Source organism: Solanum lycopersicum, chromosome 5 (genome assembly GCF_036512215.1).
Source record: "Solanum lycopersicum chromosome 5, SLM_r2.1".
NCBI classification, from domain to species: Eukaryota; Viridiplantae; Streptophyta; class Magnoliopsida; order Solanales; family Solanaceae; genus Solanum; species Solanum lycopersicum.
This window is the reverse complement of record NC_090804.1, coordinates 32056491-32069772: the sequence shown is the minus strand read 5'-3', so window position 1 is coordinate 32069772 and position 13282 is coordinate 32056491. Positions and strand designations below refer to the sequence as shown.

Here is a 13282-nt window from a genome sequence, read left to right as displayed (position 1 = left end):
GATATTTGAGAGAATGAGTTTCATACCTAAACTATCTTTCATACCTAAACTATCCCTCATTAGTTTGAGAAATATACCTTAGTGATGCATGTAATACACTTTTTTTTTTAAAAAAAGCCTTGCCACATGGCATATCACATGGATAAAACATTTCACCTTGACAAAAATTAAATAAACTATAGAGAAAATACACAAATTTACCTTTAAACTTTTTTTGAAAAGTCAGTTACACGCTTAAACTATGATGATGATCTATTACACACCTTTACTATTTAAAAATGAATTTTTTTACCCCTAAAATTGACGTGGCAAAAATAAAAAAATAATAATAAAATTAAAGCGGGTTTGACAGTAAAGAAAGTAAAAAATAAATTAAAATCTTATTTTTACTATCACCCTACCCTTACCCCCTCACCCAATGCCTCTTCTTCTTTTTTTTTTTCACAGGCAATCATCTTCTTCTTTACTTTTTTCATCATTATTTCATACCCAATTTCCACCCACCCCACTATACCCCATAAAAATCCTCTCCCCCACCCCCATCATATCCTATTTTAATGCTTATTCGATTTCACCATTTTCATTATATTTGATTTCTCTTTAGATTTGTTGGTGGTTGATAAAATTGATGATTAAGTTTTTTAAAATAAAATATAATGATGGATTTGTTGGCCTGGGGTGACAAAGAAGCCGGACTTGAAGGCGGTGGAGAAGAAAAAATAGATATTGACAATGGTGGTAGTGATATTTGGTGGTGGGTTTGTACCTTTTGATGGTGATGATGTAATTTTGGTGATGAGTTTGTTTATGGGTGTCAAATTTTGTTTTGGATTTTTCTAATTTTTGTGGGGATAATGGTGTTAGTATGATTTCGATGGTGGATTTGATCTTAGGTGGTGGGGTTTATGGTGACTATTTTGGTTTTCATTCGTGAAATATATAGATTTGGTAGTAATACGACGGCAATGGTAGTGGTTTCATGGTGGTGTTCATTGAAGAAGAAACAATTGAATGATATGAAGAATTTTAGTCAAAATTTGACATGACATCTGATGTGGCAGTGACATTGAAATGATGTGGCGCAAGTGTGATACACCTCCCATTGTGAGGGTGGTACTACACGTCTTAAGGGTAAAACAAATCACTCTTTAGTAGCAGGGGTGTGTAATGGGTCACCATATTAGTTTAAGCGTATAATTGACTTTTCGTGACAAGTTCGAGGGTGAATATATATAGCCTTTTCCCTGAACTATTAGTTATATTTAAAAGTTAAAGATTAAAGTTATCACTCTCCCCTAAAAAAAGAAATTGAATTTTTAAAAATAGAATTTAAAACATTTTTCTTTCCCCACCCCACCCCACCCCCACCCCCACCCCATTTATTTTTTGTAATTTCTTTTATAAAACTTTTAAATAAAGTCTTACTTCAACCCAAACCACCCACTCCTTCCAAGAAAATTTAGATATTATTTTTATTTTCTTTTAAAAAAATATTCTACCCCACCCCATCGAACCCTCCGCTCCTTATATATATATATATATTTTTTTTTTCTTGTTTTGTGTTAGATATGTACTGTTTTTAGCAAAGTATTTTTTTCTACTTGCATACTGAATATCATAGAAATGAGAATTTTATTTTATTTTTAAAAAAAACTTGTTGCAAGTAGAACTTTTCCTAGAAAGCCACTGGAAATTGACGTACAGTGATTTGTCTGATTGAGTTTTCTTCCCCTGGATATGGGGTTCATGCATATATCATTGTCCCTACTTTTGTTAACATAATTATTGGCCAGATGGGCGGCAATTATATGTAATAGCCATACGTCGGCAGCGGCAACTCTGTGATTCTCTAGCAAAATTGTGGAGGCTTTGATACCAGTGAGAAATATGGAGAATAACATTATTGAATTGTGTATCTATATTATTGCATTTAGACTCCATTTATAGGCACTACTTTTCCAACTAACATTACATTGCAATCCTTTTCAAGTAGGATTTTTATATACTATTTTTATTCCTATTGTAAATAGGATTGTATATACTATTTTTGTTCCTATTCCTATACGAACAACCACGGTTGACTTAACATAGATTGACTTATAAGGTTCTTTCTGCTGGAGTGTTGGTCAAAGGACCATTGTCATAGAAGTCAAGTGGAGTTTTACCTTATTTATAAATCCATAACACATCTAAGTTTGCCTGCTTAATAAGAATCTGACTATCTTCAATGTTGTGGCATATGCAAACCTGTCAGCTGATCTTGAATGCAGTTGGCGTTCTCTGTTTATTTATTTATTTTATTAATTGCATCCATTTGTTCTACAACCCAAAGTCATCTTCTCGTTTAACAATAGGAGTATGATCCTTCTAGATTTATTGTGTTTTATTGTCTGTTGCAGACATCAAATCACCAAGTGATCCGAAGTATATGGAGGCATTTGGTAAGTCCATCTGATCTGTCATCTTTTTGCATTCAGGTTGTTAGATTTCCTTTATCACCATCAAATATATTGTCCCACTCAGACTCCTATTTAACTAGCTGGAAGTTAGGGATGTCAATAGAGTGGATTGGGTGTAAGCCTTACCTATTAAAATTTTGGCCTGCCCTACCCTACCCCGTTTAGCATTTTTAAAAAAATTAACCTGCCTTGCCCCGCCCCATTACAATAACAGTGCAAAACCCCAAACACATCAAGTTATGTGATTTTTTAGCTGTGTCAACCTTCATAAATCTGAGAAATTTGAATATTGTTAACTGCTGGTAGGAATTGGAGGAGTAAACTTGAAATTTTGGTATTTTTTGTGCATGTAGCACACTTATTATTCTGTCACAATTGGAACGTAGACAAATATCAAATCACACCTTAAATTACTACTATTAAATAATCACTAACTTACTAAACAACAAAATTCCAACCAGTACTTAAAGCTGCAGAATCACGGTATTAGGAGCCGAAACGTCCCCAATTCGTTGAGGTTTTTTCAGATTTCTTCACCGATTCTTCTCCTCTAGCTATATCATCCTCCATTTTCAAACCTTGCCCTGTCCTGCCCTAACCCATTAAATTTTTTCTAAAATAATAATTTGCCCTGCCTTGCCCCGCCCCGCCCCGTTTAAAGCTTCTCCTTCCCTACCCTATTAAGGGTGTGCCCTGCCCTCCCCCAATTGCCACCCTTACTGGAAATAAGCAACCAATTTATTGTGTTAAACTTCCTCAGTTTTCTTGCCTATATTTATCCCTTCTTTTTTTTTTTTTTACATTTTGTTAGTTGGATTAAACATGGTAAACAATGAGATACCCATCTAAACTTGTCTATTGAGTGGTTATTGGCTAGGCCCATTGCTTTGCACTTCATGAAAGTCTTAATTTTAATCATTTAAATCTCACTTATCAAGTGCATTTGTTGTTTTAGGTCTGAAACTTAATCATTAAATGCATTTTTTTCTAATGTTTCAACCACATAATGGGTCTAATGGATCTAAATGGATTAAGATTTATAATGAAGTCTTAATATCATCAAAACGTTTATTTAAAGATTTCTACAAAAGTTGTACCTCACCTATTCCATCTATTCACCGCTACCGCCATTGTCCACCTTTAGCAACTAGCCATTAACACTCACCATTATCAACTACGTACCACCCACTCATAGCCACAACCACCATTGCTGACTATCACAGAATAGAATCCTAAGTAAAAAACTCTAAAGAAACGACAAGGGAAAGAAATAATCAAAACATAGAAGCAAGGCACATATGATGATGACTTTCTGGGCAACATTGGATTGGTTAGAAACACTTCCCAATTGAATTCAATCAAAGCACCAATACTATAAATGATTCCACTAACGAAGAAGCTCAATTTGAATCCACAAATGAGCAATCTCAAGTGAAAGTCAAGATAGGAAGTTAAAGATCAACTAAGGAATGAATACTCCACTAGTTAGCTAGACTAGATCTAAAAGTGCCATGCCCCCAGCTTAGACCTCGGGTGGGACGGGCACTCAATTCCGTGCTGTCTTGAGCGTAACCATAACATTATATTAGACATGAGCATACATCTAGACATGAGTGAAAACATAGTTTAAAAGTATTTGAAGAGAAAAGTCTTGTAAAAGAAACACTTCACATATAATGAGTTATAGTATTGAAATGGCTGACAAAGGAAACGAAGGTCCAAACTAGAGCATGATTAAATATCTGTCTATGAAGCCTCTAAATATAACTGAGTAAGGTCTACCGGGACAAGGCCCTCGACATACGTTAAACACATAATCATAAAGTACTAGAAAACTTTAAACTAAGCCCTTGAAAATAGAGAGGGGCTCTTCAATAGCAGAAGATATGGGATCTAGCAAGCGATTTGATCACGTGTCAGTGTACCTGGGTCTGCATCAAATAAAAGATACAACACTCTTGACAGAAGGGACATAAGTACATACGGAATAGATTCTTGTTCCAACAGAAGGATCCAAGAAATGATCAATGAGTTAAAACGATCAAAGCTAGAAGGGACTAGCACAAAATGAGAGTTCGAGTACAAGGAACTAATCAGCAACCAAGTAAGGCCAATTAGTAGTGTTGATTAGCTATAAGGATCAAGGAAATTGATTGAAACTGAAATAAAAGAAACTATGAACGTTAAATTTGAGTTTTGTCAGAGTAGATGAAGTTTTCCATGGGATGAGGCTGTGATGCGGTCTGGCTGGTGCCGCAAGGGGTCGTTACGAGCGCAACCCTCCTCCACAAACTCCACACTTTTGGCAAGCTTTTGCCTCAAGTCTGTGGTCCTTGATGCGGTAGCAAAGTGAAATGTGCGACTTCACAAAGTTGTCCGAGCTGTTAGCTTTTAGTTGCGATTTTGGACTCCAATTTTTGTGCACTTTTTTACTTTTGTGCTTTATTCCCTTTTAGAATTTGCCTTTTTGGCAATGTTCCTTTTGTACCAACACATGCACTTTTCCTTTGCTTCCCCTTTGGATCAAAGACCACTCTTTGAACCTCCTTCATGTTTGTTATGAAGATCACCAATAACAGGTATGAACTTCAAAAACTTGACCTTCCAATTCAACTCTGAGTCTCTGAACTCCACCAATTTGTGATTTGAACTCCTTTTGATAGGGAAAAAAATCCTAATACAATTGAACCTTCAATTTAATCCAGATCTTCAGTCCCACTTGCTTGTTCTTCAAGGTCTCCAACCCAACAATGGTGAAAACTTCAATTCTACTCCAAACAAGATGAAATCTTAGATCTTAAACTCATCAACCCTACAGAATTCAGATCTTATGTTCAAAATACAATTCAAACACGAATCCAACTAGGTTGTTAATTTTCGGAAACAATTTTTTTTTTTAATTTTCTAATTAACAAGCTAAGGAGTATGGATTAAGAATTGTAGAAACAACTCTTTAGCCTCAACTCTGATACCAAATGATAGGATCCTAAGTAGGAAACTCTAAAGAAAATGACAAGGGAAAGAAAAAATCAAAACAGAGAAGCAAGACAATCAATAATGAGTTTATGGGAAACATTGGATTGGTTACCGATACCTCCCAATTGAATTCAATCATATGACCAATACTATAAATGATTACACAAACGGAGAAAGCTCCATTTGAATCCATAAATGAGTAATCTCAAGTGAAAATCAAGCCAATAAGTTATAGATCAATTAAGGAATTAACACTACACTAGCTAGCTAGACAAGAAATAAAAGGTAAAGCTAAAAGAGTAATCTTTCATCAATTCAAGCTACGCTATTCTAGACTAGAAAGCCCCTTTTATAGCTTAGGCTTGATTACATTTTAGGCCCAAAAGTGACGCTGCAAGACAATGCAAAATAAACCCAAAATGTCACACTTCTTCAAAGTTTGCGCCCCTAGTTGCGACCGCAACAAGGAGTTTGCTGCTGCATCCTTGACAGAACTGAGGAGTGATCTGTTTAGAGTTGCGACGCTAGATGCGATTGCATGGCCTGGTTGCAGCATCACATGAGTTGTTGCAGCGTCGCATAACACTTGGTCGTCCTCTTCTTCCTCCCCATTGATCACCCACATGTTTGGAACTTCCTTTGTTGTTCCTGGGTGGTCTCTAAGGCCTCCTTCCAGAACATAGCTTGTAGGATGTGTAGCTCCTTGTCTTGGCTCGGCTCATAGTGAGTGGCCTTGTGGAATTGTGTGTTTCAATATCGTATCAATCACTACCATCAATTGTTACAACTAGCCATCATTTACAATTATCACCATCCACCACCATTACCACAAAAAAATCACCACCATGTTTTATATCACCAACAACATTATTCACCACCACCATAAACTATCACTATCATCCACCATATCTATCTATCACACCAACTACCACCATCAACATCTATTGCCAACTAATCACCATTAAGTACTATCTACACCAACCCCGTCGACATCCACAACCATCTCTTCTAGCCATCGCCACCATGTAATTTTTTTTAAAATATTTTGTTGATTTATTGAATTAGATTAACTTAGTATTTTATGAAATTTATATTTGATTAACTTTTAAAATAAACTAATAAAGACAACTTTTTTACATTCAAGGTGTTTAAAAAACAATACACACACACACATACACACATATATGATTGTATTAGATTAACTTAGTATTGTATTGAAAATTATATTTATTAATTTTTAAATAAACACAAATTTTATACTTTTTAGGTGTTAAAAAAGAAGCAGTCTTAATTAATTAGTATTCAAATCTTAATATGTAGATATGTATTCAAATTCGTACATCTGATTCTTGATATACATCTTAACATTCAAATATATATTTAGATTTAGCCGTCTTAATCTTAATGAAAACAAATGAGACATTAGACATGGCAAAATAAGGGTGTCTCTATCTTTAGCTTGCTTGGACAAATCGTTGGTCTTGTCTAATTTAAATGTTTGTCTTGTCTAATTTAAGTGTTTTCCAATGCCTTGATCTTGTAATGTCTCCTGAACTCCTTTTAGAGAGAATTATTTGAATTTCAATTTTTTCAGAACTCAGCCCTGAGGAGTCTGAGGATGTTCTTTTCAAGGAGGTAATGAATCCATCCAACAGTTACATTTACCTTTCTACTTCCTGCTATAACACATCTCGTGAATGTGATCCTTTGCCCTTTTTTAATGAGTACTTTATTTTTTTTCCCAGAAATTTGCTTACTTCTCCCCAAACTGTGATAAATTTAGAAACAGTTTAATTATATTCTTAACTAAAATTATCAATTTCAAAGATAAACAACACGAATACAATTTCTCTCTTATATAAGAGTCTGTATCTTATCATCCCTATCATAACAGTCTTCCAAATATCCACAGCTTAAATGTGTTCTTATCAGGACAGCCTGTATAATGACCTCTTTTAATTAGCGCAAACTTGTCTACTCCTTTTTCTACGTCAATTTTACCTTCAAAATTTCACCAGGCATGGCTGACTTACTTTTGGAGGAGAGCAAAAGCCCATGGTATACAGGAGGAAAAAGCCAATAAAAGGCTTCAATTTTGGAGTAGTCGCAGTGGGCACTCACCAACTTCTCATGATGCTGTTGATGGTACATTCCATACCTTTTCAGTCTATTACCCTGTTTTCTTTTTTTAATAAACCATGTTTAGAAGTAAATTGGTTAAACCAGCATGTGTTCTGTACTATACACAAGTTGGTAAATAAGCAATTTGGTGTATAATAATGTTGGAGCTGTTAGAACAAAAATACTCAAGAAACTGATTTGAAAAAATAAAAATGGAGTGAACTTATGAAATTCCTTGTATATATTAATCTGTAGAAAGTTTGAATTTATACAAAGAATAAAACATAAACATTAAAACTAAAATAAGAACATGTGCCACTAACTACCATAAAGGGGGGCCACTAACAGCCATAATGAGGCCACTAACTTCAGAAAGTTGAGCAACTAAAGTTGACTAAGTCTAGCTAGAAAATAGGAAGCACTAAATTGAAATAAGTAAAAAACAGTAAAAATAATAATAAGCTGAAAAAATGCCAATTGTCTAACACTCCTCCTTGGCATTTTTGTGGCAAACACCAATTCTTTGCCTCAGATCTTCAAACCTTTCCTTTGGCAATGACTTGGTGAAAATATCAGCTAGCTGGTTCTCAGATGAACAATGAACAATCAACACTTCATTAGATTGTTGGACTTCTCTAATAAAATGAAACCTGATCTTGATATGTTTAGTTCGACCATGAAACACTGGATTTTTCGAGATTGAAACCGCTGAACTGTTGTCACACATGATCTTGGTAGCTTCTGTTTGTTCATGGCCTAAGTCCTTCATCATCTTCCTTAGCCAGATAACTTGATTCACAACAGATGCAACAGCTATGTACTCAGCTTCTGCTGTTGATTGAGTTGTAGTTTCTTGTTTTCTAGAGCTCCAACTAAAACAACTTGTCCCCAAACAGAAAAGATATCCAGATGTGCTTCTGGAATCATCAATTCCACCACCCCAATCACTATCAGAGTACCCGATCAGGTTCATAGTTACTTTGGCAGATGTTGGGTAAAAAATTTCAAACTTGCTAGTTCCTTTAATATACCTTAACACTCTTTTAACAGCTGTCAGGTGTGTGTCTCTAGGCGAATGCATGAACCTAGAGAGCAAACTAACAACAGATAGAATGTCAGGCCTGCTTGCGGTTAGATATAGAAGACTGCCAATTAAGCTTCTATACATACTATCATCCACTTTTTCGGAATCCTCATCCTTGCCAAGCTTCACACCAGTAGATATTGGAGTACTCACAGGTTTGCAGTCTTGCATTTTAGAATATCCGAAATGTATTTCTGCTGGCATATGAAAATTCCATCACTGGACTGCAACACTTCCATGCCGAGAAAGTACTTCATGACTCCAAGATCAGTCATTTCAAAGATTTTCTCCATTTCATCCTTGAACCTTTGGATTAGTTCAATTTTGCTTCCTATCACAAGCATGTCATCCACATAAATTGAGACAATTAAGGACTCACCTGCATCATTGACTTTCACATACAAAGTAGCTTCACTTTGACTTCTACTAAAGCCAAGTTGGATGAGATGATTGTCCATCCTCTCATACCATGCCCTTGGAGCTTGTTTTAGGCCATACAAGGCCTTTGTTAAGAGATAAACTTGATCCTCTTTTCCAGGAGTTGAGAAACCATCGGGTTGCTCTACATAGATCTCTTCAGCAAGCAAACCATTCAAGAAAGCCGATTTGACATCAACTTGATGAATCTGCCAGTATCTATGAGATGCAAATGCAAGAATAAGCTTGATTGTGTCATACCTTGCTACAAGAGCAAATGTTTCCTAGTAATCCACACCATATTGTTGTGTGTATCCCTTCACCACCAATCTAGCCTTATGTTTGCAAATTGTTCCATTAGGATTGATTTTTGTCTTGAAAATCCATTTTACACCAATTACCTTGCGATTTCTAGGTCTGTCAAGAAGCTGCCAGGTTCCATTTCTTTTCGATCATGTCTAGTTCTTCTTGCATAGCTCTCCTCCATGCCTGAGAGTCTTGTGCTTCAGCATAGCTTGTTGGTTCAGAGCTGACCAAGTCACACCGCTGATAGACATCTTTTAAGGATCGAGTTCCCCTCACTGGTACATCATCCACTAGTTCATCTTCTGAAAGTTGAGGCTGCTCTATTGAAAATGAATCAGAATAAGAGGTCTTCTGATTTTTCCAATCCCAACCAGCTGCTTCATCAAACTTCACTTCTCGGCTGAGAATTAGTTTGTCTGATTTCAAACAGAAAATCCTGTAACCTTTGGATGAACTATAGCCCATTAATATGCCTTTACGAGCCTTGTTATCCAGCTTACTCCTTTTTGTTTCTGGAACTCGATAATAACATATACACCCAAAGATTCTGAGATGGTGTATTGATGGTTTGTTCCCACACCAAGCTTCATATGTAGTCATGTCCTGCAAGGCCTTAGTAGGCAATTTGTTCAGCAAATATACAGAGGTATTGACTGCCTCAGCCCAAAACTGATTTGGGATCTTTCTTTCGAGCAAAAGGCATCTGGCCATCTCCATTACTGTCCTGTTCTTCCTTTCAGACACGCCATTTTGTTGTGGAGTGTCGTAATGTCAATTGGCGTTCAATACCTGTGCTATTACAAAACTCCACAAATTGAGAAGAAGTGTATTCTCCTCCATTGTCAGACCTTAAATCCTTAATACTAAGATTACATTGATTTTCTACTAAAGCTTTAAATTGTTTAAAAACATGAAAGACTTCACTCTTCAGTCTTATGAAATAAACCCAACACATTCTGGTGTAGTCATCAATAAAGAGGAGAAAGTATCTGTTACCACTCAGCAAATCTGTTTTCATTGGGCCGCAAACATCCGTATGAATGAGCTGAAGTTTCTGGTTAGCTCTTCGTACTTGATTTGCTTGAAATGGCGATTTTGTTTGCTTTCCCTGTTGGCAAGTTTCACAAACTTGAGCATTAGAAAGAAATTCAAGCATATTTTCCACTAGCTCCTTTTTTTTCATCTCAGTGATGCTTCTCAGATTGAAGTGACCAAACCTTTTGTGCCATAGGTTTGTACATGTTTGTGAAGTAATAGTGTAAGCATGCTCAGTTATTTTCTCCCAATCAACTGAAAACATTCTGTTGCTCATCTTGACATAAAACAACTCTACTCCAGAAGGGTTAGACACAACACATTCCCGATTCTTAAAATGCAGAGAATAATTATTTTCAAGCATTTGTCCAACACTCAACAAATTTTGACTCATATCAGGTGTGTACAAAACATCAGAAATAGTTTTGATACCTGATATTGTTGAGATAGACATTGTACCTTTGCCTTTGAAATCTATTGCCTCACCGTTTTCCACTTTTACTTTAGATTTGTAAGTATCATCGAGGAATTTGAACAGTTCAACATTATTGCACAAGTGATATGTGCAACCACTGTCAAGAAGCCACTAATCAGAGGATTCACTAATTGAAAAGTATGAAACTGCAAATAGTTGCTCTTCATGTGCATCGGCAGCTTCTGCTACTTGTGCTTGCAAAGCACCAGAGGCCTTTGCTCTTGATTTGCAGACCTTGGATACGTGTCCCGTCTGCTTACAGTTGTCGCATATGGCATCGACTCTCCACCAACAATACTTCTCCAGATGTGTATTTCTTTTACAATGTTTGCAAGGAGGGAACTTCTGCTTCACATCTCCACTATTGTTTCCTCCATCATGCTTGCCCTTATTCTTTTGGTGAAATTGTTGCTTTCCTTTTTGCTTTTGTACAGAGAAAGCTCCTTCAATGAACTTTTCCCGTCTCATAGTCCTCCTTTGCTCTTGTGCTTGAAGAGCACTCATTAGTTCACCTAATGAAAGTTTGCTCAGGTCCTTGGATTCTTCAAGAGAGGAAATCTTAGATTCAAATCTCTCAGGAAGAGTCACAAGAACTTTCTTCACAATTCGTTTATCTGTAAATTCTTCACCAAGAAGTCTAATGTTATTAACAATTAAGGATATTCGATCAGCATACTTACTGATAGTTTCATCCTCCTGCATATTCAAGGACTCAAACTCTCTTTTCAGGTTCAACACTTGCATTTGATGTGTTCTATCGCTGCCTTGATATTCTTCTTTCAACCTATCCCAAGCCTCTTTTGCAGTTTTGCAAGCCATGATTCTGTAAAACATAGTATCTGCCACAGCATTCTGCATAAGCGACTTGACTTTAGATTTCTTTGCCTTCTCTTCGTTGTTGGATTTGATCTGAGCCAAGGTAGGATTTGCTGGTAGAGCAGCAAGTGGTTTATCTTCCGTCACAGTTTCCCAAAGTTCATAGGCTTCCAAAAAAGCTTGCATCTTCACAGACCAGATTTGGTAATTTTCACTAGTGAAAGTGAATGGTGGATTTAAAGATAGGTTGTTGGATGCCATTTGTGTGTAGGTTAAAACTCTTTTTTTATCCTGTAAGATCAACTAAAGGCTTTGATGCCACTGTTAGAACAAATATACTCAAGAAACTGATTTGAAAAAATAAAAATAGAGTGAACTTATGAAATTCCTTGTATATATTAATCTGCAGAAAGTTTGAATTTATACAAAGAAAAAAACATAAACATTAAAACTAAAATAAGAACATGTGCCACTAACTACTATAAAAGGGGGCCACTAACAACCATAATGGGGCCACTAACTTCAGAAAGTTGAGCAACTAAAGTTGACTAAGTCTAGCTTGAAAATAGGAAGCACTAAATTGAAATAAGTAAAAAATAGTAAAAATAATAATAAGCTGAAAACATGTCAATTGTCTAACAGTAGCAAGGTCAAGACAAAATAAGATTTGACTTATAAGTTGGTGCCTATATCCCTCACAAAAGTAAGTTTGTCTATGTGATGCATGCGTAGGCACATCACGTGTAATATAACTTGCAACACAAGTAGTGGTAAATACACTATTGGATGAGATATCAAATGTTATCTTTGTAATATAATATTTTGTATAAACTTCGTGATATTTATCATTATCAACATAAAATAAGCTATTTAATGCACAATAATATCTTGAATGTAATGCGCGCGCACACACACATACTATTCAAGATAGTTTTTGGATTGTCTTACTATATACTTTTCTTTAGTACAATTGTCTTACCATGGTGATATTATTAGTTACTATCTCTTGTGCTTCTAGAATCTTATACATAAAGACTGAATTCATTTTCTGACATTTCTTGCTGTTGATATTTTAGTTGAGCAAGGTCTGATGGAGCTAAGGAAATTGGCCATTGAACAAAAACTATGGGAATCATCTCGGAGGTGAATTGGTCGTTGGTGGAGATTCTTCCGTTACTGAAGAGAAGTCTTCCCTACAGTCTAATATTACTGCTTGCGATCTATTTTACTCACTGCATTCAAGCTCTTTTTCCGCTCACTGTAGTATCCTTCCCAAGACTCATGTAGTACATATGGTTCCAATCTTTTTCTGTTTAGGTCCAACAGGAAGGGAGGGTGTCCAGTTAAGGTTACACGGATTTTTATTTAGTACAAACACGAGCACCTTAAGCATGAGTCATAGGTAAATTCTGAAGCAAACTGTATTTAGAAGGGTGGATTTGGATATGCTTGTAGTTCTGGGATTGATATGCTTAGCTCCAAGTTTCGGTTATTTAGGAACTGTCATATTACTACGGGCCCGTTTGGATGGGCTTAATAAAAGCAGCTTTAAAAAAGTACTTTTAAAAGTGCTGAAACTTATTTTTAAAATAA

General features: G+C 35.9%; 1 protein-coding gene across 1 annotated transcript in view; it reads left to right on the top strand.

Annotated features, from left to right (window-relative positions):
• Positions 1 to 13282, top strand: part of LOC101253187 (coiled-coil domain-containing protein SCD2) — a 32666-nt gene extending 19384 nt beyond the window's left edge. Inside the window, exons 14-17 of the mRNA XM_004239250.5 lie at positions 2400 to 2441; positions 7030 to 7070; positions 7454 to 7580; positions 12766 to 13282. Of these exons, the coding sequence (XP_004239298.2) occupies positions 2400 to 2441; positions 7030 to 7070; positions 7454 to 7580; positions 12766 to 12836 (281 nt within the window). The 3' untranslated portion in view covers positions 12837 to 13282. The remainder of the gene's footprint in view (positions 1 to 2399; positions 2442 to 7029; positions 7071 to 7453; positions 7581 to 12765) is intronic.